This window comes from Drosophila arizonae, chromosome X (genome assembly GCF_054131065.1).
Source record: "Drosophila arizonae isolate 15081-1271.41 chromosome X, UAZ_ARI_1.0, whole genome shotgun sequence".
Taxonomy (NCBI): domain Eukaryota; kingdom Metazoa; phylum Arthropoda; class Insecta; order Diptera; family Drosophilidae; genus Drosophila; species Drosophila arizonae.
This window is the reverse complement of record NC_142927.1, coordinates 26,839,011-26,866,255: the sequence shown is the minus strand read 5'-3', so window position 1 is coordinate 26,866,255 and position 27,245 is coordinate 26,839,011. Positions and strand designations below refer to the sequence as shown.

General features: G+C 38.0%; 2 protein-coding genes and 2 long non-coding RNA genes across 8 annotated transcripts in view; 2 read left to right on the top strand and 2 right to left on the bottom strand.

Moving 5' to 3' along the window:
- Nucleotides 1-330: 330 nt before the first annotated feature.
- Nucleotides 331-4,297, bottom strand: LOC108619906 (uncharacterized). 4 transcript variants are annotated; one of them, XM_089473791.1, is made up of 3 exons: nt 3,641-4,297; nt 2,801-3,320; nt 331-1,640 (listed from the first exon to the last, which is right to left on the bottom strand). In XM_089473791.1, exons 2-3 carry the CDS (start codon nt 3,194-3,196, stop codon nt 915-917), a joined length of 1,122 nt encoding a protein of 373 aa, XP_089329917.1. In that variant the 5' UTR covers nt 3,197-3,320; nt 3,641-4,297; the 3' UTR covers nt 331-914. The 4 variants fall into 4 exon arrangements, with proteins under 4 accessions (XP_089329917.1, XP_017872222.2, XP_017872219.1 ...); XM_018016733.2 differs by lacking the exon at nt 3,641-4,297 and having other exon boundaries at nt 2,801-3,599; XM_018016730.2 differs by lacking the exons at nt 2,801-3,320; nt 3,641-4,297 and adding an exon at nt 1,996-2,771.
- Nucleotides 4,298-4,440: 143 nt separating this feature from the next.
- Nucleotides 4,441-20,104, top strand: LOC149268083 (uncharacterized). Its single transcript, XR_016270977.1, has 2 exons — nt 4,441-4,945; nt 19,867-20,104. It is a non-coding gene; the product is annotated as an uncharacterized LOC149268083 (long non-coding RNA).
- LOC149268084 (uncharacterized) lies at nt 8,423-17,740 on the bottom strand. 2 transcript variants are annotated; one of them, XR_016270979.1, is made up of 2 exons: nt 9,129-17,740; nt 8,423-9,071 (listed from the first exon to the last, which is right to left on the bottom strand). It is a non-coding gene; the product is annotated as an uncharacterized LOC149268084 (long non-coding RNA). The 2 variants fall into 2 exon arrangements; XR_016270978.1 differs by having other exon boundaries at nt 8,423-9,033.
- Nucleotides 20,105-20,230: 126 nt separating the features above from the next.
- Smr (nuclear receptor corepressor smrter) overlaps nt 20,231-27,245 on the top strand; it is a 62,389-nt gene continuing 55,374 nt past the window's right edge. Inside the window, exon 1 of the mRNA XM_089473780.1 lies at nt 20,231-20,973. Coding sequence (XP_089329906.1) covers nt 20,393-20,973 — 581 coding nt within the window. The 5' untranslated portion in view covers nt 20,231-20,392. The remainder of the gene's footprint in view (nt 20,974-27,245) is intronic.

Below are 27,245 nucleotides of genomic sequence, written 5' to 3'. Positions count from 1 at the left end.
AGAAGCATGGCTTAGTCGGTGGTTGTCGTTGTTGCTTTTGCCTAGCCACTGTTAAGAGGCAGGGGCAGGGGCAGGGGCAGTGGTCGCACATCAGGAGTTGCTGCAAGTGCGACAGAGATGACAGAGCTGAGCTGCCTGCTCGCAAATCTAAAATGATTAAAAACCGGTTCGCGGACTATACGGTTCTTTTTATTTTCTTTTGCATTTGAGACAAAGCTTAGGCTTTGACCAGCCGACAAAAATGTCGCAATCTGTTTGAAATGTTAATTATGAAAAGCAAAGCAACAATTTAATGTAATACCAAGGCTCAAACTTTAGAATTAAACATCCTTTGTTGTTGTATGACTAAAACTCTGCCGTTTATTTTGTAACATTTTGGTTACATGTACATATGTATAATTGATTAGAAGTCGAAATTGCAATCAGAAGTATCACAGAACTAATAGTGAGTTCATTAATTTTCTTTCTTGTTACGTTAAGGTTTTCTTGTGTAAAAATATACAATTGCAATAATTTTGTGTGCCCATTATGTGAATTTTATGTCGTTCATACTCGGTCAAGATTTCAAATTGATGGCTTGAAATATTTGTCGTTGCAATTAAATTAGCTATTTTATATATTATTTGAATTTATGTTATTAGTCTCATATTATCTTAATATGTATGTAGGTATTATAAATCATTTGTACCAATATTTTTGGAACATCATTTCGGACACTTTTCTCGCCTGAGCATTGTCGCGCAATTGCTTTTGCTTTTATTCAGTTGTCGCCGTCGCCGCTCTAATTGGCGCGTTATGACTGAAGCCAGTGTCACACACAAGCACTTCTTGTATTGTTTTGTGCTCTTTTCACCTCACTCCGTCTCTCTCTCACTCCCACGCTCCATCTATCTCTATCTCTATCTCTCATTGCACTATTTGAAATTATCCCCAGAAAAGAGATCGCCGCCAGTGCCGTTGGGCAGGAAGCGGGCGTCGAGAGAGAGCCGATTCATGCGCCCGAAGACCAGCACCTCGCTGATGATGCGCTCGGCGAAGAGACGCTGATCGGGTCGCATGTTTCGGAAATGCGCCGCCATACGCTTGCCAATCAAATCGCATTCGCTCTCCGTGTGCTCGATGCTGCGCTCCATCATCATTTGGCGGCGTTTTTTGCTGACCGTTGCTGTGCTCTCTCCACCATAGTCGCCGTCATCGTCGGTGCTGTGCTGACGTCGACGCATGCTGCGGCGCGACTGCGACTGCTGCTGCTGCTGCTGTGGCTGCAATCGTACTGTGGCATAAGGATGCGGATGCACATGTTTTCCGGCACCGCTGATGCTGTTGTTGTTATTCTGGTTGTGGCTGTTGGTGTTGTTATTGGAGTTGTTGTTGTTGTTGTTGCCGCTATGGGAATGTTGCTGATATTTGCTTTCCATTTTTGGATCGCATTTGTGACGTGCCTCGCTTAGCGTTCCATGCTTGACGCCATTCTCCACGTCCTCTGCTTCCAGTACGTTATCAACGTCACCGTCGCCGTCGCCGTTGCCATCCCCATCGCCATCGTCGTCACCTTCAATATCGCCCTCAGCGTCGGCCTCGCCCTCGATGACCAACATGTCCTCCTCGGGCGGAAAGGGCTCGGCGAAAATGTCCTCGTCCTGCAAAGAGTCATCGAAATAGCCAAAAATAAACTTGGAAACGCTTAACGCTAAGTCGACTAACAAATACCCTGTAATAAGTCAAACGACTTCGCTAAGAACTTTACTTAAAGCGTATTTTCAGTTAAATATGTATCTATTTTCCAAATAACCCCCTCTCTCTACTTATCTATTTATACATATATAAAATACCCTTATTTCATGTGAGTCAACGAGCAAATACCCCTTGAAAAGTTTAGCTTATGCAAAATTCTTATATACGACGTGAGTTAAGCATACTTCGTACAGGGTATTTCTCTTTGCCAAATGAATTCTCCCCTTTCCCCCCCCCCCCCTCTTGTTCTCTATAAAATACCCTGAATTTTGTTGCGTGTGTCCCACTCACTGGCTCCTGCTCTTCCAGGGACACTTCCACCACATTTTCATTGTAGGCATCTTTTAGGTACTCCGGTTCGGATTCCTGTTCCGGTTCGGGTTTCGAATCCGGTTCATGTTCAGGCTCCGCATCAATCAGCGTCTGCGCCTCGCCCGTCTCCTGGTCGTAGAGGAACTCCAGCTCATTGAAGTACCACAGGGACGGCACATACTCCTCGCCGCTATAAGCCCCATTGGCCCTGCTCTCGAGCACCTTGCGCAGCTCGCGCCGGTAGGAGGTGCGCAGATTGTTGATTTTTCGCTTCACCATGTGGATGTTGGCGTACGGGTCGTTGGTGCGCATGTGGCGCAGGAGCCGGTCGTACGAGTGCGCCTTCAGCTTACGGTTGCGATAATCTTTCGAATTGGTCAGCCACAGCTCCGGCATGGAGCGATAGAGTCGAAAGAATTCTTTCCAAAATTCCGTATTGCGCACGTGATGCGAGTCCATAGCAAGCAATTATTGAACTGTCGTCCAACGCGGTCGTACGACACAAGCGATGGCAGCGCTCGTCGTCCAACCCACACGACATGCAACCCGAACGTACCCATACAAAGAGAGCGAGAGAGACAGACGGAAAAACAGAAACAAACAAGCACACACACACACGCACATGCATACATCGATACACACACATACACACAAGCGCACGAGCTGTTGCCTCCTCTCTCTCACTCTCTCTCCTCCAGCCCCCTCGGTCTATTCGCTTTCCCACGCGCTATCTGCATCTCGCTCTTACACTTACATGCATGCTCGCCTCATCGAGGCTATCGTCCAAGCCTTTGATCTCGTGCTTAATGCGCGCTGTCGTCTCAAAGTTCAGATTGAGCACCGGCTTAAGGAAGTCCATCAGATGGAACCACCACAAGCGCGGCTCGTAGCCATTGTATGACGATTGAATTTTGCGTATTTCGCGCCTATAGCAGCAGCGCAGCGAATTGATTTTCCGCTTCACATCCTGCACGCTGGCCTCACGATTGACACGTCGCAGGATTTTCAACAGCTCCTGATAGCCGGGCGCCTTCTTCTTCTTCGACAGATAATCGATGGACGTGTTGTCCCACAGTGCGGTGAAGTGGCGGTAGCAGCTGATGAACTCCTCCATCACCTCCTTTTCGTCATACAAATTGGGCGTCGTCATTTGTCTATCTCTCTGTGTTTGTTTGCTTCCTTGCTTGCTTGTTTGTTTGTGTGTGTGCGTGCGTGTGTGTGTGTGTGTGTGTGTGTGCTGCCTGCTGCTGCAATGGCTTCGCTCCAACTGAAAACTGAATGATTGTGACTGAGCGAGAGTGTCATGCAAATACAACGTGTATGAACGAATGGTCGTTCGGTATGATGCTGTTGTTGTAGTTGTTGTTGGTGCCGTCGACGGCATTGCTGTTCATTCCCTTCTACCTTCTCCTCATCATCATCATCATTATTTTCATTATCATTATTTTCATATTTTTGCTGGTGCCTTTTAAAGCGGGCAACGACAACGACAACGACAACAACAACAACAACAACGACAACGGCAACGTCGCCATCGTCGTCATTGCGTCTCTGCTTCTGTTTCTTGGCATTGCCTTTTAATCATTGCTTTTACCATTTGCCTTTTATTTATTTATGTTATAAACAGCAACGTTGGTCATGCGGCAGCAGTCTCAGTCGACGCTGGCGGCAGCGTTAGTGGCAGCGTCGGCATCGGAGTCACCGCAGTCGCACAAGTGTATGGGCGAGCGCAACGTTGCCGCACTTCACCAGTTCGAGCCAGCTGTTGAAAAATGGCAACGTTACGGCGTTGAGAGATATGTTATGTTGCATGACAGCAATGAGGCCAACGCGAGCCGGCCGTGTGTATTGCACAAACGTAAAAAAAAACAACAACGACTATAGCAACAACAATGGCAACAACAACAACAATTGTAGCATCAGCAGGCAGCCGCCTAATAATAATAATAGCAACAACAAAACAATATTAATAGACCTGAAACATTAGCGCGCGCACAGAAACAAGCAGGCCAGCAATACAAATTTCAAATATTTGTTCGCATCGAGCATCGAACATCTAACATCGAACATCGAGCATCGAACACGCGTGCTGCAGCCGTTCTGCAGGTTGTGTCGCAGTCGCATTGGCTGCAGTTGTGTTTGTGTTTCACTTTCACTGCGCAAAATTGGCAAAAACGATGCGAAACAAAATCAAAGCGGAAAATACAAACGATTTGACAGTCTGCGTCAGTCAGCGTCAGTCAGAGTTGCATGCAGCGAACGCGACAAAAGTGTGAACACTGCCAGGCTGCAAATTGTGCCAAGCTTGTCACTTGTGAGCATGCGGCCATGTTTGTTACATGCATACATACATATGTATGTACATATGTATATGACTAGATTGTAATGTATGTATGTGCATATGTTTATTATTATATCTGATGTAATGTCATGGCGCATTGAGGGGGCCTTTTCAATTGAATGTAATTCGGCTATTGTTATTAAATTTTGAACAAATCAACATTCCTTCTATCCGTATAACTATGCCCAATATTTTGGCGCCTGACTGTTGTCTGTTCGCTAAGCCATTCTTTGACTGCTGTCGCGTACATCGCCGGCTTCGAACTGTGTATGCTCAAACGGTTCGAGTTCGATGTCGGATGTTCGATTCACAGCAGTCTTTGCCGACCCAACATCGGATTCAACATCGGCAGCAGCACCAGCAGCGGCGTCGTCGCCGTTATAGTCGTTATAGATGTAGATGTGTTGTTCAACTCCTGAAAACTCGGGTGTGTGCAGCGCGTGCAGATCATGTAAAAAAAATTATAAGACGGTTTGCAAATACGTTGCGAATTTATCTATAAGAAGTTTACGATAAAAATTATGAAAATCGTCGCTATAAAACAAAACCAACAACAAGGTAAACGTGCAACGCAATTAAATTGCCAACAATAACGGAATGAAAAAAATAAAATAAAATAAAATAATTAAATCCGAATCAAATAAACCAAACGAGAGCCGCCCATACAAAAAATAAAATAAAAATAAAATCAAAATGAAAAAGAAGCAAAGAAGAAGAAAAATTCAAATTAAATCAAATCCAAACTAAAAGAAAAAATGTAAAAATTTTGTGCTTTTGTGTCGCCTACACATATATAACAGTATTTTTATATATGTGCATGTATATACACATAAATATATAACATGTACATATGTATGCATATGTGTATTTTTATTGCTGTGCCTGTCTGTATGCGTTGTGAGCTTGCGAGTATGTGTGTGTGCGTATATATATATTATATTATATACAAATGTATATGTATGTAGGCAAAATGGATATGAAAATAACAACTCATTGGAAAATTGCGTCGCGTTTTACTGCCCCCACGCTACGTTGCCGTTGCCTGAATGTGTATGTACGTATGTGTGTATGCATACATACATATGCATATATAACTTTTTTTTTCGCTGTGCCCAAATGCAATGCTGATCTATGCGCGAATATTAAAGTGAGAAGGGTCGCAAATAAAAACGCAGCGCAAATTGTTGGTTTTTTTTTTCATTTTTTTTTTTTTACTTCTGTGTGTGCCTGTGTATTGTGCGCTCGCTCACTCGCTCGCTTTGTCTCTCGCTCTTACGCATTGACAGTGTATTCTGTTTTGTGCGTGTATGTGTGTGTGTGTCGTTGCTGCTGCTGCTGCTGACGTCGTCTGCGTTCCAATTCTAATTTTTTTCAATTTTTTTTCCTTTGCTTTTGTGTGTACTTTTTTAAAGTGGCATAGATTGTATTTTTTTTTATATAATAAATTGAAATTGTTTTTTATGCACAGCTGGGCCAGTTGAGCGGCTTGTGTGCGTGTGCATGTGTGTGTGTAAAAGAAAAATGTAAATGGAAGTGTGGCATAAAAAGCGCCAAAGGCGTATCAAAGCCAAGCCACACACACACACACATCCACAGGCACACACACGCATTGTCCATGTGTGCAATTTGCTTAAAATATTTTTTGTATTTATTTTTGCGGCACCGCCCTGCAAAAGTTTTTGGCTAACGGACAAACGGCCCGACCCCGCCCCCGCCCCCTCGCTCGTTCGCTCTACACACACACAAACACACACACACAAAACACATATCTATCCATACATATGTATACACATATATGCATATACACATACATATGTGGCCACACATACACACACATGCTTATATCATATGTGTATGCATAATTTTATAAATTTTTCTTCTTCTTCTGCCATACATATATATTTTTGTTTTGTTTGCCTGATCGCAAATCGAATTTTTTTATACATTTTTTTTCTGGAAACAAAGAAAAATCAATAACAAATCAAATATAAGAAATAATATCAATGTCAATATGTATATACATAGATGTATGTATGTATATAAATAATTAAAAACCCGTCGCTCGTTTTTTTCGTGTTGTTTTTATGTGTGCGTTTTTTTGTCCAAAAATTTTCCAAGAATCGTTTCGAGATTAAAAATGTAAATTCGAAAATTAAACAAATTAAATAATCGAGTTCGAGTTCGAGTTGGATTTCGAGCTCGAAAAAGTAACGCGTTAGAGGAATGTTAAGAGAAATAACACACAGATTATAAACCTGAATTGTATATATAATATAAATCGTATACTCATATATATGTATCTATATACTGTATATACTTCATATATGTATGTATATGTATATGTATATCTGTGTATGCTAATGGGAATGTAATAAATATTTCCATTCGTAAACCACCTGGCAACGCCGATCGATAGAGCCACCGGCTTTTGGATTCGTAGACCCAACAACATTTTCAATGGTAAGTTTACAAAAATAGAAGACACAATGTTATAACAAATTAAATAAAACACTAAAGATATGTATGTAAATAGGGTTATCAATAAGTTAGTGGAATTGAATCTAAATACGTATATAATGAAAATAATAAATATATGTTCAAAGTCCGTCAGTCTGAGAGACATTCTCAGTAACGCGATTCTCATGAAAGAATGAAATCGACTCGATTCAAGCTGATATTTATTGTTATAGAATTACAGTTACCTAAGCTAACTACATATCTATATAGTCTGATCTATTTACTTAGCAAATACTTGGATGTGTAATAGGATAGCTCGTAGTTCTGTAGAAGAAAAACTTTGCCATATGCATTCGACTTTCCACTCCATGATATGATATCCAGCTATAAGTGGAATTTTAATAATAATAAATAAAGTCTATATATAGCGAAAACATATTTTATTGATAGTTTCTAGAAAATATATGCTCCATATGTGTTACATTTCTATGTATATATGGCTTAGGTAATTCCAGGTTAAAAATAAAAATAGAAAGAGAATGATTTTTATATATATTAAATATATATGACATTATTCTATGCATAAAATCATCTAATAGACTACAGTAATATCTGAAACATACATATATCATATATTGGGATTTGATTTACAGAAAAATTCAGCAATTTCAGGCCTAAACTTGGGCAATATGGGTTTTCTCACGCTCCTAATAGGCGGAGATATATAATTTTTGGTATAATCTCAGAAGGCTGCTACTCCCAGATATAAGCAGGCCAGATATACTGTCAGATTTTGTGGAATATATAGATGAAATATATTAGATTATTTGCTATATTCGTAATAGGCTTCAATAAATCATGTTTGGTAGTTTTTGATTGTTTTTATACCCTGAACTCATTTTCAATGGGAAATCAGGCTATAATGGTTTTGTTAAAAGTATGTATTAGGCAGAAAGAGGTGACGAGCTGAGTCGATTGAGTTCTGCCCGGCTGTCCGTCCGTATGTATGAACGCGTCGATCTCAGAAGATATAAGAGCTTTAGACTTGAAATTATTTTTCTTAGGCCCGTGTATATTATGCGCATATCGAGTTTTTCTCCAAAAATCGATAAGTACTCCAGATATTTTTTGATCGATTAAACACCTTATCGAAAACTAGCTTTTTAATTATATCTCCTACGCCTTTAGTGCTAGAGTTACAAAATTTTCAATGTAGACCTATATGTATTTTATATAATTTCAATTTTTGTTGTAATTTATCCCCCACCCTTATATCCACCCCCTCACCCTTAAATTTGTAAAAGGCATATTGCAAATACCAGAGACTTGAGCTTTTGCTTGCATCCCTATGTTTTTCTGTGTGTGTGTGTGTGTGTGTGTGTGTGTGTGTGTTTCTTGTGTAAGCAGAAAGACGCGAAGAATTATTGTGAAATATCAATTCCTCGAAGGGTTCAGGGGATTTCGTAGTCGAGCAGTCTCGACTAGAGGTTTCTTAGTTATTTTTGTTTTTGCCCATTTGACGGAATTATTGTGAAATATTTGAACTCGATTTGATTTGATTTGATTTTTGGCTTCGAATTGTTGTTTTTGTTGTTTGTCTTCATCGCATTCTTCTTCTTCATCTTTATTTTTAATGAGGCGCCAAGAAACGAGTTTTGATTCAGGTTCTATATAAGTATGTGTAGAAATTATTGATTTACATATCAATATGTGCGTCTATGCATATGTATGTACATATACACGCGTGAGTGTGTGTGTGTGTTTATTTATAGTTCTTTCTACTTTTTCGACTTGCTAATTAGCCTTTAAATTATGCAAATATTAGTTTGCCTTCTTCTTCTTCTTGGGTCTCTTCCTTTTCTTCTTTCTCCGTCAATTTCTTAACTTGATATGCATTGATGTATGTGTAAACATATACAATATCTATATAGTATACATATATACACATATGTATATATGGACAGAGGACAGACAGCTACGTGGCCTGTTCACTTTTATCTTGCTCTTCGCTCTTTCTCTATCTCCCTCTTTCTCTCTGTTTATCACTCTCCGTATCTCTGATTTTACCTGTGGCAGCGACTCACGTCGAATTTCATGTTCAACCTGTTTGTCATTTGCTGTAAATTATTTTGTTGCTACCATCAATACAGCCAATATACCCTATATAATGCCCTGTGAGCATAGATTAACTGACAAAGAAACGGATAAACGGAAGAAGTGAGAGAAACTGCGAAATGTGTATTTAAATGCGATTAGCATGAATGTACCGTTATGTGTGACTCACCCATTTAAACTTGATTCACGGCTAAGCAATTTCATTACAAATCATCTAAAGAAAATACAAAATAGACGATTCAATATCTAAAGCAAATAAGTAAAATAATTATCAAAAATAAATCAATTCAGGGAATTATATAGAAAAGATATTTATATCAAATTTTATGATTTTCAAGAAATGTATGTATACATATAAATAAATATATCGGAACTGTACCTGGCTAACTGACGTTCTTAAGTTTTTTATACAGGATACACTGTTTTGATATATATATATATATATATATATATATATATATATATATATATTATTTGATATAATATATCTTTAACATATAAACTATGCTACATTGTATTATATATATTAGTTTATATATGTTACATAATTGTGCCTACCAAAAATGTGTTTGATAAGCTGTATATTTTAGATGTTTGCGAACGAATAACACTTACTTTTCGGGAGAAAAGTAAAAGAAATTGAAAATACGTAGTTTTTTTCGCTAGTCAAAAAACTAAAAATAATATACCAATAATAATATAAATATGTTGATTAGGAGTTTCAAAGGCTGATTTCATCACACAAGAAAAGTTAAAGAAAACTCTTAAAAAATACTCTTAAAAGGTCAAGTTGAGGGGGTTTCTTAAAGACTTATTGAAAGTCCTAAAATGTCAAGTTTATTTTAACTTTCTAGAGTACACCGTATCTGGGGCCTCTTCTCTTTTATCATCTCAATATGTCTTGACTTTGATTCCTGTTATATATAGTCATACTTTTTAGCCAACAAAGCTCTGGTGAATGTCGATCAGAATCTAACTATCCAATCATCCAATCAAATAATTTAAGTAAGTTTAACTATATGTAGTGCCTCAATACTATTTGCTTGAACAAAGTATCTACATATACATACATATATATCTATAGCTACATCGTCTGTATATCGTATCTAATATTGTATACATAGAGATTATGTTGTACAACTCTTACACAGGCCAGTATATGATGTGTTTGGTGTGATATCTATATATATCGTATATTGGACTATATAACTAACTATTAGTCTGTCTTCATAATTTAACTATACTGTAGTGCATAGCTGTATATCGTTTATAGATTCTGTATATCATATATCGTATATATCGTATCGTAGAGATCATATAATACAACTCTTAAGTGGAACAGTATATAATGATGTGATGTAATTATATAATGATGTGATGTAACTATCTATATACATATATTCGTTTCCATTCGTTTGCCTTTATAATTTATTCATAATGAATATACATTGGTATCTGGATTATTTATACTTTCGAGTTTTATTCTTGTATCTGATGGACATATGATCGTAATTAACACTTGATTTCCTATTCGTATCATTCACAGTGTCAATTGGTTCCATTATTATTTTTTTTTTCGCTCTTATTTTTATGCTTCGCTGTTATTGTTGTTGTTGTTGTTGTTGTTAGCCGCAACAAAAACATAAAAATTCCATTAAAATGTCAAGTGACAGTTACTTGTGCTCTCTCTCTCTCCCTCTCTCGCTCACACACACGATTGCTCTCACGCCTTGTTACCCTTTCCTTTCCTTAATGACGTTCCGTTCAATTTTGCCGTTATTTTTGTGTTTTATTTTTGGTTTTCGGTTACTCGGCTTCTGCAAACGATGGGCGGCTGCTGTCAGGTGGGCGTGGCACATGGCAAATAAACGCTGAAATAACTGTAGTAGAACTGTAGCGCACGCCGGCCGGCAGGGGGCGCCACCTTGCATGCCATAAATAAATGGGCAAACGGCTTAAAATGCTGTAATTTAGTTTGCATATTTTACGCGAAGCGTCGACCAATCAACAACAATACACACTCACACACACACATAGACAGACAGAGGCATTCGTGTGTGCTTGTGTGTGCATTATCTATTCTATGGAGAGCTGGAGCTGACTTTGCCCGTAGGCGGATGGGCGGGTGGGTGGTTGTTTGGATGGAAGAGAGAGAGAGAGAGAGAGAGAGAGGGAGGCGAGTGGAGCCTGGGCCGGAGACGGAGCCGGGGTGCAGAGGCCTCTCAAATTGCAGTTAATTTTTGACGTCGCAATTGCCGCAAGGGGGCAAAAAACGTCACAAGGACGTTGCGTTGCCGTGAGAGAGAGGGAGAGAGCGAAAGTGAGCGAGTGCGAGTGCGAGAGAGGCAAATAACGAATGAGCCAGCAAAGGCAAAGGAGCAGCAGCAGCAGCAGCAACAACAACGACGGCACATCAAATGCAACGTTGCCAAATTTCAGGCATGCCCCAAAATAGCAGCAAAGGAAAGCAAAAGAAATAATACAAATTGCTTAACTGTTTTCAACAAGAGCAGAAAAAATCAATATGCGCCTGTGAATCGCATTTAAATAAACTGAGGAGAGAGAGAGAGAGAAACACACAAAAAAAAAAAAAAATTAAAAAAATTAAAACCAAGCAGAACGAGAAGAAATGATAATTTGATAAAAATAATCCCTTGAAGCTATAGCAAATGTTTTTTCTAAAATAACCCATAGATTGACTGGATGTATACACTATCTCAATTACTATAACTATAGCTGACTTACTTATAATATAAACTACAATTTTCATATTGATTAATATAATCCATTATTGGAGCTTGATTGACTGGATTGACTGGATAAATACATACACTATCTCTATAACTCGTTATAGTAGCAGCTCATATTCTAAGTTAACGATAGTTAAGCCAATATGTCTATCGGTAACTATTTTTATGAATACAACTTCATATGAATAATAATAAAATAAATAATCTATACATCAAATATTATAGGGTATGCTGAAAGTTAAGTCACCATATGACTAATTCTTACTATATACATCAGCATTCATACAAATGTACATCCATACAAATATTACCTATAATTAACACTGAATGATGTTCTCTAATACATAATATCAACTGAACTTCAGGTAGACGAGTCCAATAACGACTATTCTAGGGCATGAGAAAAACCAAAGAAGAGAATGTAAAAGTCTAGAACACGCTAACCCTCATTTAGTAGTTTTATTATACCCTGAACCCATTGAAAATGGGAAATCAGGGTATAATGGTTTTGTTAAAAGTATGTAACGTTAAAAGTATGTAGAGGGAGGCGTGGCAGACCCACAAAGTATATATATTCTTGATCAGGGCGACGAGCCGATTTGGCCCTGACCACCTGTCTGTCCGTCCGTATGTATGAATGAGCCAATCTCAGAAGATATAAGATCCAGAGACTTGAAATGTTTTTCCTAGCTCCGTGTATACCACGTGTATATTGAGTTTTTCTCCAAAAGTCGATAACTACTCCCTATATTTCATTATCGATTAAAACCCTTATCGAAAGCTAGCTTTTTAATTATATCTCATACACCTTTGGTGGTAGAATCTGCAATTTTTAAATGTAGACTCATATGTATTTTATAGAATTTCGATTTTTGTTAAAATTTACTTCCACCCCTATATTCACCCCTTCACCCTCACGTTTGTAAAAGACGTATTTCAAATACTAGAGACTTGTTCTTTGGCATTTATACGCACTTTAATGTTAATATCACGATCTGAAAGTTTCATGAGCATAGTTCATCAACAAGAAAAGTTATTAAGCAATCAAGTTTCCATAGTAAGCCACACTGGAGCAATGCGTGTTTATGCTTAGGGATGCCCTATGTTTTTCTGTGTGTGCGTGTTTCTTGTGTAAGCAGAAAGACGCGAAGAGTTATTGTGAAATATCAATTCCTCGAAGGGTTCAGCGGATATCGTAGTCGAGCAGTCTCGACTAGAGTTTTCTTACTTGTTTTTCTTTAATTTTTTTTTTTGTTAAGGGTTGCATTGAACTCAAGATCAAACAGAACTTTTCGAGGAATTTTTTTGCTTTTCTTTTGTAGGTTTAAAAATTCCAGCTAACAGAACAAAAAAATCCGTTTGAAAGTTTTTTTTTTTATTTTTATTTTTAAACACGTTATGTCATTAAGTTTAGGGTTTTACTTTATTTTATTTGGCTTTTTTACAGCTGGGAGTTTTTGCTATAACATTCGGAATTTTTGCCTTTTTTATAGCAATCCATTAGTATTCCAAGCTACCGGTAAAGTTGAAAGTTTTTATTGGATTTATAATAGAAATTCTTTAAGAATTGAAAGAGATAGAGAGAAAGACGCTATTCTATATATATGTACATATATACATATGTATGTGTGTATGTATAGAGCAGAAAAAGTCAAATGAAATAATTATGATGGATGGATGGATGAATGAGCGTTATGTTCTCCATATGTTGATTCTAGACATACGAGGCGTTCAGATATAGCGGTAAATAGAATCTTTCACTCTAGCCATATCAAATTCTTCATAAATTGTGCAATTTAGTAAAGTGCGAAGAGATTAATATGTCTATGTATGTATGTATGTATACGTGTATAGCAAGATGAGATGCAAAAGATATCGGACTCTATATTCTACATATACACATGTATATACACATTTATATATGTATATGTTTGCAGACCAACTATTTCATCTCCTTTTGTTGTTGTTGCTGTACAATGGGAACAGTAGCTTTATGTTGCCAGGCAACATGTGTGAGTGTATGTGTGTGTGTGTGTGTGTGTGTGTGCGTGTGTGTGTGTGCGTGTGTGTGTGTGTATGCGTGTGTTGCAGCAACCCCAACTAAAATGTTGCGCCCCACCCACTGACCATCCGCCCTATGCTCCAGCTACTCCCACATACGCGCAGCAGTTGCACATGTGTGCGGCATATGCGTTTTGCCATTGTTGTTGTTGTTATTGTTGTTGGTGCCGCTTCTTCTTACTGTTGCACTTTGCAAGAGGAAGCAGCAGTAGAAGCAGCTGCAGCTGCTGCAGAAGATGATAATGATGAACATGTTAAAGAGATGCACAGATGCTGCGAGAGTAAGAGGGACAGAGAGACAGAGAGGAGGCCTGCGAATCTTGTGTTGTGTTGTGAAAGCTTAAAAAAAACACACACACACATATATGTATATGCACACACAGATACACATACACATACACATACACACACATACGCAACCCTGACAGAAACGCAGGCAAAACCTACGACACATTTTCTGGCTGAAGACACGTTCCATGCCGCGTTCACATGCGCTTATTTCTGTACAAAAGCAACAAAAATCATAAAATATGTACGAGAACGGCAACAACAACAACAACACTAGTGTAATAACTGATAAAAACACACGCAACAAAAACAACGCACATACACACACATACACACAGGAGCACTAAAAGTATATGTATGTATGTATAAAAAAAATAAAATAAAAATAAAAGCTGGCGCACTAAATTAAAGCTTGAACGAAAAATCAATACTTTGCTCCACGGTAGCAGCGCAGCAGCAGAGCAGCAGAAGAGTAGATACGAGCAAAAAGCAGCCAAACAACAACAGCAGAGCAGCGAACGAAAAATGGGCAGCAACAACAGCAGTAGTATCAGCAGGGGGCAGCGGGCAAAGCAGAACGTCGGCGCTGGCAGAGGCGCTATCTCAAATAAATTGCTTTCGGCCTACTCGTGATTTTTTTTTTTTCGTTTCGTTTAGCTTTTTTTTTCTTTTTGGTTTGTTTCGTTTACTTTTTCATTTCGTTGCTTCTCACTTCGCCTTTTCGTTTTTGGCGTTGTGAATATTTTACTGTACATATTTGTGGCTGCTGCTGCTGCTGCTGCCGTCGCCTGTGCTGACGCCCACACGAAGCATACAAACACAAGCAAAGAAAATGTGTAAGTGTGTGTGTTTGTGTGGACTTTATGCCAGCGCGCCAATGCTCCACAATTATTATTATTATACGGTCACCGTGTAAAAATACGTGCATATACCCATGTGTGTGTGTGTGTGCCTGTCTGCTTCTTCTTACACACGGTATTTTTTTACGTTTCACCTTGCGCACCCGCACACCCCTTGCCCCTTCCCTGCCATCAACCGTTCGTCGTGTGTTTATTGCTACGTTTTACTCGTTAGACTCGTTTGCTTTTACGTCTCCTATCATTTTTCATATACATACACACATACAAACGTATGCAACGACAGCTACACACACACAGAGTATATGTACATACGTTTGCTGCGCTGCTACTCGGGGGATTTTTGTGCACGTCACTATACACGGCTCACCGACTGATTGTCGTTCGGTCTGTCAGTCGGTCGGTCGGTCTCACGTTCGGTCTGGCTGCCTGTCTGGCGGTTGGTCGTTCAATCGTTCGTGCTGTCGTTCGTGTGCTTACTCGCTCTTTCATTTTGTCTCGTTATGACGTTGCGAGTTTTGTGCCTGCCATTTACGTTCGTTGTGTTGTCAGTGTGTGTGCCTGTGTGTATGTGACTTGCTTGTGTATGTATGTATATGTTTCGTATTCAGTTGCCAACGGCGCTGCTTGCCTGCCGCCTTACACTTGCTGTTGCGTCACCCGCGCGCCGCTTAACCAATACACGAACAACGTCGTACAACTTTGCTGCGCAGCAACGTAGCTGCCTGCTGTTTGCTTTGCAGTTGTATGGTTATATATAAATACATATATATATATATATATATATATATGTATGTACATATATATGTATATTTATATACTTGCATGTATAAATGTTTATATATAATATATACATATAAATGTACATATATATTTGTGTGTGTGTTCAAGTTCCCGCGTTGTTGCTCTCTGTTTTTGCTCAACCTCAACAGTGGCCCATAGCTTGCCCGCTTCCTCCCCTTTTGTGACGACAACGACCGACCGACCGACCGACCGACGCAACGACTGCTTGTCAGACAGTCGGAACGAACGACCGAGCTGTTTGTTCGTTTGCTCGCGCTCTTCTCTCTGTCTCTCGTATATTCTGTCTCGTTTGTTTGCGCACGGCGCATTCTCTCTCGTTTTTGCACATGGCGGCCAGATGTGCTGCGGCAGCAGCAGAGGCAGCATTTTTTCTTCGTTGTTTTGCTTTAGCTTCGAGTTGGCTTTTTTTTTTATAATTTCTTTTTATGCTATTATTATTATTATTATAACGCTGTTGGCATCGATGCTGACTGCGCTGCTTTGCTTGTTTCTTTTTACGTATAGTTTTAAGCCTCTTTTCATATTGTCGTCTACTGCTTCTGCTGCTGCTTGTTGTTGCTGTTGGCTGTGTGCGTGTGTTGTTATTTTTATTAATTTGTTTGCGCTGGGGCCGATGAAAATTGTCAACAGCGCATTTGGCTGGCTCGACGCTTGCGTTGCTGCCGCCGTTGACGTTGCCGTCGCTGCTTTAATCTTACGCGTGCTTAAGTTTTTTTTTTACTTATTTTCTGTCTTTTGCTTTGTGTTAAGTGCGGCAACGTTGCATGGTTTGTTGTTGGATCTGAATATATTTTTATTGCTGCCGACTTCGCTGCTTTTGCGTGGCTTTTGGTCGTTGCGACGCTTGGCTGATTTTTTTTTGCTTGTTTGTGGAATTTGTGCTTAATTTTCGTCTGTTTATGAGTGTGAGTGTGCATGAGTATGAGAATGAGTGTGTGTGTGTATGTGCATGAGTGTTTTTGCTGTTTGCTTAAATTCAATCCAATTTCTGTGCAATTTTCATAGTGTGAATTTAATTTACTAAAAGTTGCTCAGCTCTACGCGCCGCTGTGTGTGCATTGCGAATTGTTATTGCTGTTGTTGTTGCTGCCTGCCAGCTGTTAATTGTTATTGTTTTTATTTATTTGTGGCTGTGCAGTTTAATTGCTTTCATTAAACGCAACAACAATAACAACAAAAAATGTTGCTGACCAACAACAACAGCAGCCGTAGCGTCGACGGCGGCGGCCGTGGCTCAGCGACATCAGCGCTTAGCAGCCAACTAAACATGTGACTGCGCGCTGTTGCCAAGTTTCATTATATCAGTTTCCAGTTTGTCGACATTGCCAGGGTTTTTTTTCTTATTTTTTTTTTTTGCCGTTTCTGCTTCGGCTGCTTTCGGATGTGTATTTTGCTGTTGTGTTGCTGCTGATACTTTCTGCCGCTGCCGCTGCTGCTTCTGATTTTTGTTTTCTGTTTTCTGTTTTGCACGTAGATAACACACGCGTAAATATCTCTGTAAAGCGGCTGCGGGCACCTGGGAATACTGCAAATGCGTCGAAAATTAGCCTACGAGAGTGAATAAAAGCAGGAGTGAGAGAGAGAGAGGGAGCGAGAGAGAGAGAGAGAGAGTGAGTGACCGACAGATATGGAGTTAGTGAAATTGCTATTCTCGTATTTTGGACTTTAATTCGAGAGGTTTGCGGCGGCGGCGGCGAAGCTGATAAGCGAATCTTAAATTCTTAAGCAGTGATAAGCGAGCTTATCATACATGATACAGCAAATATTCGATATGGGATAGTGATTACGGTTATATGTAATGTACTAGTGAGTGTGTGCCAGATATGAATATGAATGAAATATTGAATACCTCGATATATATACAGAAATGGACATACATACATATGTATGCATACATATATAGAAATGTGTCGCCTGACGGCTATAAAATGAATTTATTGCAAAATAAATGAAAAGAAAATCTTTTTTTTTTTTCTTTTTCAAATATTATTTTTATTGTTGCTCAATTGCTACTGCCAAAAAGCGTGTTAAGTGTTTCATAAAGTATTTTTAAACGCAAATGTGCCAATAAATTACAAAATACGGAAGGTAAGAAATAGAATTTGATAATATGTCCTACAGTGTTCGTTCGCTAAATAAAACATTAAAAGATATTTGTATTTAGGATTATACATAAAGAATGTAAAAATTTATATATATTCAAAACTATATTCTATACTATATACTAGATATATGTATATACATATTGTATGTAACTATACATACAGCATATATATAACTATACATACATATATATTCCTCAAAAAATCATATTCAAGGCAAATTTATAGATCTCAAACATCTTCTCGTCATACGTAATTCATTGTTATACTCGAAAACCACTGAAAATGGAAAATCAGGCTATAATATGTTTTGTGAAAATGTATCTAACAGGTCGAAGGAGGCGTGGCAGACCCCGTAGAGTCTATATGCACTTGATCAGAGCCAGATCACCAACTGAGTTGATCTAGCCATGTCTGTCTGTCTGTCCCTATGAACAAAGAGATCTCGCTAGAGATTTGAAATCTTATATATGGACCAGACGTAGTATCGTATTTTGTAATACAAGTGCGATAATAATAATAAACAAAATGAACTTGATATATTTATATGTACATGTATATTGTATGTATGTTTGTATCTCATATTAAAAACCATTGGGAACCGACCGTAGTTAATTTCGTCTTCTATATGCCTGTCTAAAGGTCTAGGAAAGCTGTACGAAGACTTTATTGGAGCCCAAAACGTGCTGTTCATGATATTTAAGTTGTAACTCTTAAACTAAACAACCTATAGACATTATTTCCTTTGGAAAGTAAAATTTATTGATCAGTTAACAAGAGTGTATTTAAGTTTAAATATATATATTGTATATATAGATATATATATATATATATATATATATATATATATATATATATATATATATGTTTTATTTGTTACCAAAGAAAAATGTTTGTAGTGTAGGCAGACGATATTGATACAGTGTATATACGTATGGAACTACAATATGTACATATATATGTGTGTGTGTGTGTCTACAGGTGTGCTATAACTTATCTGTCTAGATATTCTTATCACTCGTATAATATTCAAATAGAGCCAATTTAGCAAATATACATACATATCTTTATATATATATACCATATACATACATATACTATATTACGTCTTGCTATATCTTATCTATATCTTGTCTTATATCTTGATCGTATTTGGCAACTAATCAAACTTTTTGCTTTGTTCTCTTTTCCCCTGCCCCCCTCTCTCCCGCTCATTCTATTTGCAGATTGTATGGACGGCGAAAATAATCAAGAAAAACTTTTTGTTTTTGTGTTGAAATCCAAATTTTTTTTTTAAGTTTTCCAGTGATAAAGCAGCTGATAAAAAAGCCAGCAAAAAAGCAACCAAAATGAAGAGAAATAAAAGAGAAATTGAAATACAAATCATAGTAAATAATGAATTAAATTAAAAGTGTGCGCAAAAGTTGTTAATTAATGGAAAATTTTCGCAACTTAACTGACGAAAAAGAAGAAGAGAAAAACTAACAAATAAAATGAAAACTAACTAATTTGTTAATCAACCAACACACACATATGCACACGCATAGATACATTGTATATATTCCTATACAAGCATTTAGCTAGCCAAAACACTGTGACACCACGCCCACCACGCCCACCATATATGTGTCACCAGTTTTTTTTTTTTGCCAGAAAAAAACAACGAAAAAAATTGCATAAATAAATGAAAGAAAAAAGAAAAATGAGAAAAGTTTTCTCAAATGTTTTGTGCGCGTATTTTTTCGCTAGCATAAAATAAATATGAAAAAATATATATTGTTTCCAAAAGGTTTTTTTTTATCAAGTTTTAAAATAAATTTTTTTTCTGTGTGTTTTTTGTTTGGTTTCTGTGCAACAAGAAGGAAAAACGCGTGTGTTTAGTGAAAACTGGCAACAAGGCAAGCGCGTGCAACGTTGCCACACTTCACATTGGCCATTGTTCCCCTCTCTCTCTCTATATATATCTTTGTCACACACTGTGTGTGTGTGTGTGTGTGCGAAAATTACAAGAGGTTTTCTTCAACTTCGTCTTTGTCTTTTTTCAGCAGTCGCAGTGTGTGTGTAAATAGGCAAATGTTTAATATAGTAATACAACAACAACAACAACAAATTCATTTATAACAAAACAAACAAAGCAAAGCAAACAACAACAACAACTCGAAATACAAGTGCAGCAGCTGCATGGCGTCTCAAAAGCGCGCAAGCTAAATGTTGTTGCTGTTTTATTGACAGCAACAACAATAGCAACAACAACAACAACAACAACAACAACAACAACAACAACATTAATAATAATAATAATAATAATAATAATAATAACAACAACAACAACAAGAAACGAGTAAACAGAAACAATTGCTCATGTTGTGAATATGTTGCAGTGCAATGTTGTTGCATGCGAGCAGCTCAGTGATAAAACCAACAACAACAGCAACAGCAACAGCAGCAACAACAGCAACAGCAACAACGGCAGTAGCAACATTACATATAAACCAGTAGAAGCAGCAACAACAGCAACAACAACTTCTGGGCGGAACAACAAGTGTTTAAGCCAAAAGAGTTCGGCATGAAATGGAAGCAGCTATACGCTCCTCTTCAGTGCAGGTCGGTGCTCCGCCGCCCACAAACAACGCCCCAAACGGTGGACAACAGCAGCAGCAGCAGCATCAGCAGCATCAGCAACATCAGCAACATCAGCAGCATCAGCAACACCAACAGCAGCAACAACAGCAGCATCAACAGCAGCAGCAGCAATTGCAACATCAGCAACAACTTCATCACCATCACCATCATCAGCAGCAGCAGCAGCAGCAACAGCAGCAACAACAGCAACATCAGCAACAGCAACGTATTGCCAGCAATCAGCAGCAACACAACGCAGCAGCAGGCAACGCTGCTGCGTCACATCAAGTGCATGATAATGGACCAACGTCCCATCATCTACATCATCATCAGCAGCAACAGCAACAGCAACAGCAACAGCAGCAGCAGCAGCAGGCAGCAGCAACTAATCAACAGCAGCAGCAGCAAAATAAAGCAGCGCAACAGCAGCAGCAGCAGCAGAAGCAGCAGCAGCAGCAGCAGAAGCAGCAGCAACAAGTTGCCAATATGTCGTATCCGCAGCGCATCTCGAGTGGCACACAAATTCAAAGGTGAGCAAATGTCTAAATATATATATGTATATATATAAATATAATATATATGTATATGTGTATATCAATATTAATATTATATAATGTGTAGGAAACGCAGCTGCAGCAGACAGTCGCTGACCTATCAGCAACATTGTCTAGCCAGAGCTGCAGCAGCAATTGATCAGGGCTGTAGCTAAAGCTATATACATATATATGTGTGTGTATACAGTCGAGTCCCGTTAATTCGAAATGGCAAGGGAAACAGTTTTCTTTCGATTTACACAGATATTCAAATTATTCGAAAATTATCGAGAACGATTTTTCGATTTATTGCGTTTATCGATTTAACGTGATATAAGTTATCGAGACACGATGCAGTCGTATTGTATGTATGTATATACTTACAGTGAGTATCACTGAAAATCGTACAGCTAATATGAATTTACAATTTAGCTCATAACTTCTAAAGTAAACCCCATTTTCGAACGCAAAATAATGTACTATGTTCATATAAACAGTGTTGCCACGCCCAATGTGGGCATACTCTGAAATGTACAAAAATATGGCCTCACTGAAAATTCTATATCGATCCAATTTTGGGAATACCAAGAATTTTTTCAATCGGGCCTAGCTGAGATTGTAACTGAAAGTGTGATTTAGGGATTTTCTGATATACAGTAGAATCTCGATATTTCGAAAAGGCGTTTTTCGATTTGGCGGGGTACGAAATATCGAGACTCGACTGTATTTATATAATTGAAAAACTTCATTTAAAACCATGAAGTAAACCTTCTCTTTTCCATCATATTAATGGAAAAAGTTAGGCTGAGATTGCTGAAAGCCTTAAGAGAACTCGAACTACCATTCAGTATATCATCAAAAGAAGTAAAACAGAGAGTACGGTCCGAAATAAAGTCCGAGCTCAGACAAATGCGAAGTTAACAGAAAGCTAGGAAAGGAGGATATTTCGCCATATAACACCAAATCCCTTGAAGTCAATGTAAAAAATTAGCAAGGAGTTTAAATCATATTTAGAAAAAGGACGTCAGTGATTCTACAGTCAGAAGAGTACTTCGTTATAGCGATGATCATGGCAGAGTAGATCGCAACAAGCCTTAGATGAATAAACGCAACAGGCAAAAACATATAAGTAGTATCCGATTATAACGACACCGCCAGACAAACTTAGTTATATGTGTGGGCAAACTTTTATGGTTAGAGATCTTTCCGGTTATAGCGACGGTTCCTTGAGCGTCATTAGAACCGCATTCAACTTTATATGTATCTTGGTAATATTTATGAATAATCATAAGCTCGAGCTTAAGAAGTCTTAAGAAGCGGACGTATTACCTTGGATCTATAGTAATGATATTTTGAGTTGATTTAAAATCTTATTAATAGTTATTCAATGAGAATGTGTGGGTGCAGGAAATATAAGGGAGAGAGAGTGAAGCGAGAATTGTATAGAATAAAGGACGTACATCTGTATGGGAATAACATCTATATCCGTATGTATGTAGATAGCTAATATTTTGAATTCAGTTAAGACGACAGCTTAATATATATAAATATATATACATATATAGAAAACGAGAGATAGTGCCAGAGAGGGCTGTATTGACTGTGCCAATCAGTAAAACATATTTAATAATATTCTATTCAGTTGAGGAAGACTTCATATATTTAATATATTTTGCTAATAATATATAATATATATAGTACATATTCTCGTACTATGCTCAGTTAATATATGTGTACATGTGTACACTTAGTGGAATATAGAATATATATTTATATAGTATATATAGTATAGCATATACAATATATATTTATATACTATATTTATGGTATAGTACTATGACACGATTCAGAGAACAAACATAGAATCTCATTTCCTGTTTTGGGTCTTTTGGAATAGTCCCGCCTGCTATTCGCTCCCAACGCCCCTTTGGCTCTAGTCGATAAGAGGCAGCGCGAATCGTTCGCAACCCAAATTGTTGCAATACGCGCGAGATAAGCCCGGAGGGAAGAACTACTACATGTGTACATATATATGGATGTAAATACATACATATATATGCATAATTCTGATAAGGCAATTGGACCAGTTCTTTTTTTTTAGGCATTATGTAGGGAAGGTAGCGATAGAAGCGCGAAGAGAGGTAGAGAGAGGGGGAATGAGAAGGGGAAGTATGGGAAAGAGGTAAAAGTGATGGAGATGGAGAGAGACAGGAAGGAGTGGAGAGAGATGGAGAAACTTAGAGAAAGATAGAGAGGTAAGTCGAGGAGGATAGTGAAAGAGAAGAGGGAAAGGTGGAGAATGAGAGGAAGATGAAGAGAGAGAGGCAGAGAGTGAGAGAGAAAGAGAGAGAGTGAGAGAGAAAGACATAGATAGATACTTAGATGGAGAGAGACAGACAGAGATAGTTGATGGAGGGAGGCAGATAGTCAGAGATAGAGAAAGGAAAAGGAAGAAAGAGACAGTGAGACAGAGAGAGACAGAGGTGGATAGGTAGATAGAGAAAGAGACAAAGATAGAGAGGAAGAGACAGAGAGAGATAGAGAGAGAGAGGGAGAGACAGAGAGAGATAGAGAGAGAGGGAGAGACAGAGATAGATAGAGATATATAAATAAAGACAAAGAGACGAAGGAACAGAAACAGAGCTATACGAATGAGAATGGAATTGTTTCCCGATTATTCACTTCACATTTGAAACTGTGGAATTTGCCAAAACGAAATCTAAATACATGCATATATCTACATACATATATACAATACAACAGTCATACATATACATATAAGTACATGTATATGTATATATTCACAGTTGTTAATAGTTGTTTATGGACTATACCTAGTATTTGTAGAATTTGTTCATAGATTGCAAAGCTCTTTTAATAGAGCGCTGCACGCAGTTAGCCTTCGAATTCCATTTCATTGTTCTTCAGCACAATTAATGATCGAACAAAAGAAGAAGAAGAAGAAGAAGAGGAGGAAACAAAAACAAAAATCTAAAAACTAAAACTAAATTGTACAAAAACTCACGTAGAATGCGATCAAAAGTTTTCGAGTCGAGAATTTGGCGACCTTCACAAAATGAAATATTATATAATAAAGCTAAAGAAATACTTTATAATGTTAATGTACTAATGTACAGACGTACATACATATGTATGTATGTAGATACAAATGTACATATGTATGTATAATAATATCTAAAAACTATTTAAATGCGAATAAGGAAATTGTATGATTGCATAGTGGATGATGAGAGAGAGAGAGAGAGGGAGAGAGGAAGGCAGTGTGTGAGTGAGTAGTCGGAGAAGTAGATAAATGGGTAACAGAATTGAAAGACAAACAGAGACTAAGACAAGCCAGGAGCAAGAAGGAGAGAGGTAGAGGGAGTAAGAGTGAGAGCGAGAGCGAGTGCGACCCGGAAAGCGAAACAAAAGGCGCAAAATGTTTTTTTTTTTTTTCATCGATGTTGCTAGTTTTTGCGGTTGCGGCAAACGAAGAAGTGGGCAGCACTTAAAAGGCAAAGAGTGAGAGAGAGGGAGAGAGAGAAAGAGCAGGAGCGAGACAGAGATGCAAGACAAAAGACAACCGAAGATGACTAAGCGGACGAGTGAAGTGAACTTAACTTGAAGTGTTGCGAGAGTGGGCAGCGCAGCAAAAGAAGAAGAAGAAGGTGGAAGTGAAGTAGGGAGACGAGGAGCAGAACAAGTGATTGAAAACGAACAAAGTGAAGTTAAAAGCAATGCCAAAAGCGTGTGAGAGTGTGGGTGAGCGAAGAGGAGTGAAGGAGAGCATTCGCGGGAGGGAGAATGGAGTCAAGAATTGCTGCGGCTGGTGGTGTCTGTGTCTGTGTCGGGGGCGGGGTAGGAAGGGGCGTTGCACAAATACAGCACGCACGTTGCTTAAGTTAAAAATAATTGTACGTAATTTGACACTTTTGACCTGCCGCAACGAGACGGAGCGAGAAAGAGCGAGAGAGAGAGAGAGTGAGTGAGTGAGTTGATACCCTGTAAATGAACCGTAAGTCGGCGAGGTCGATCTACCCCATTCGGGCCATCGCCAGTGCAGGGTATTCGAATAACAGCAACTGCAAACGGAACAGTTACTGGCGCTGAGGTCGCGCTCCTCTCCTCTCTCCTCGGCTCTGGCGCCGTGGAATGACAGCAATTAGAGAGCTAAATGGCCGCACACAACGGACGACCGCAAAAGAAGTCGACGACTGGGAAATGTCATGGCATGCAGTTAGCCGAATGTAGAATGGCGAACGGTTAGGAAAGAGGGGAGAGGGGAGATGATGGGGAGTGGGAATAGCGGTTAGGGCCTGGAGGGAAAACGGGTTTCCATTTGCAATTTGCAAAGGTCATTTAGCTAAACTGAGCCAACAAGCTAAACAAATCAAAGAAGGGAGTTTACGACTGTGGAATACCCTGCAAAGTGAAGAAAACTCTGCTAACAAAAGCCACATTTGATAAAAACTTTAATCATTTATATCCACTTAAATCTTAAACTTGTTTAATAGAGGCAAAATTTAATACAAATTATAATCATAAAAGTACAAAATCTGAAAAGTAGTTTACGAATCGGCAATACCCTGAAATCCGAAGAAAGCTCTTTTAATAGAGACAAAATTTAATACAAATTATAGTCATTCATATTCAATAAAAACTTAAAAGGAATTTACAACTGGGAAATATCCTGTAAATTGAAGAACAGCTAACCTAACGTCGATAAAATGAAATGAAAATCATAATTGATAATTTATACCACTTAAATTTTAAAAAGAGTTAACCACTGGGAAATATCCTGTAAATTCAAGAAAACTCACTTAATACAGGCAAAATTTAATACAAATTATAATCATTTACATTCATTAAAATCTTAACACGAGCTAACGACTGGGAGACATCATCTAAAATGAATAAAACTCTTTAAAAAGTGGTAAAATGGAATGAAAATTATAATAGATAATTTATATTCATTTAAATCTTTAAAAAATTCGTTTATGACTGGGCAATACTCTGTAAATGGAAGAAAAACTAACCTAATGTTGGTAAAATTTAATAGAAATTATAATTATTAATGAATATAAATTAATAATTATAATTTCAATTAAATTTTACCGACGTTAGGTTAGTCTTTCTTCAATAAAAAAGTGCATAAATTCATTCAACCCTGTTTCCCGAGAATCAGATTCTAATTGAAATTATTGCTATATTATATATGCAGATAATGCTATATGTATATAAATATATATATAATTTATCTATATAGAGGATATATTGATTTATTTCTGTTTTAAAATTAGCTCTGATTGCTTTTTTTGTGCGTCTTTCAATATGGATAATTGATTGATGTCAATAGACGCAGTAGCTACCCGCTACCCGCTACCCGCTACCCTCTACCCGCTCAACCCTCTGCCCAACACCTCCTACTACAGCTACATCTACATCTACTTTTCTTTCTTTTCCTTTTTCGTTTTGTTTCCTTCGTCAATTACCCATTTCAATTTGTGTTTAAACGTTGAAATGGGTTTTGGCTTTTTAATGGACATTTAATGATACGCTCTAGTCGAGCAATGGGGTTTTGCGGGAGGAGGGGGTTGGGAGCATGGCAAAAGTTATAGTAATTGCACGGGCAATTAGACTTCAATCGAATGTCATAAGAAAACGTTGCGCAGTCTGTTTTGCTGCTATTTCATAGAAGGGCTATGGGAATGGGAATGGGAATGTGAATCAAAATCGGAATGAGAATCAGAATTGGAATTGGACTTGGACTTTGAATAGGATTGCGATGAATGAAATTTGATTGGATTGCGAATCGCATAGGAAGCCTTTGACTGCAAAATAATCAAAAAAATACGCATACATATAAGAGAACAGCTATTTTTGCAAGTGCAGCTGGACTTTCTTGTTCTTGTGGTTCTATAATTTATTTATTTGAGCTCACTTCCACGATTCTCATTTCCTGCTCTTGTCCAAACATTTGCATTAAACTTGAGTCGGCGATAAAAAAAGCCCCAAAAACAACAGAAAATCAGAGTCAAATATATATATACATACATACATTTATATATGTATGTATGTAAACATAAATTAACGCAATACAAAAACAAACAAAATTCCCCGACTTTGTTTGCTATTTTTCTCCCATTTCGTCTTCTATATATGTATGTATGTATGTTGTACGATACGATATATACGCAAATTGTTTCAGGTATTACGTCTTTCATTCAGCTATTCAGCTTAACCGTATCTAATCGAATTACTAAACACTA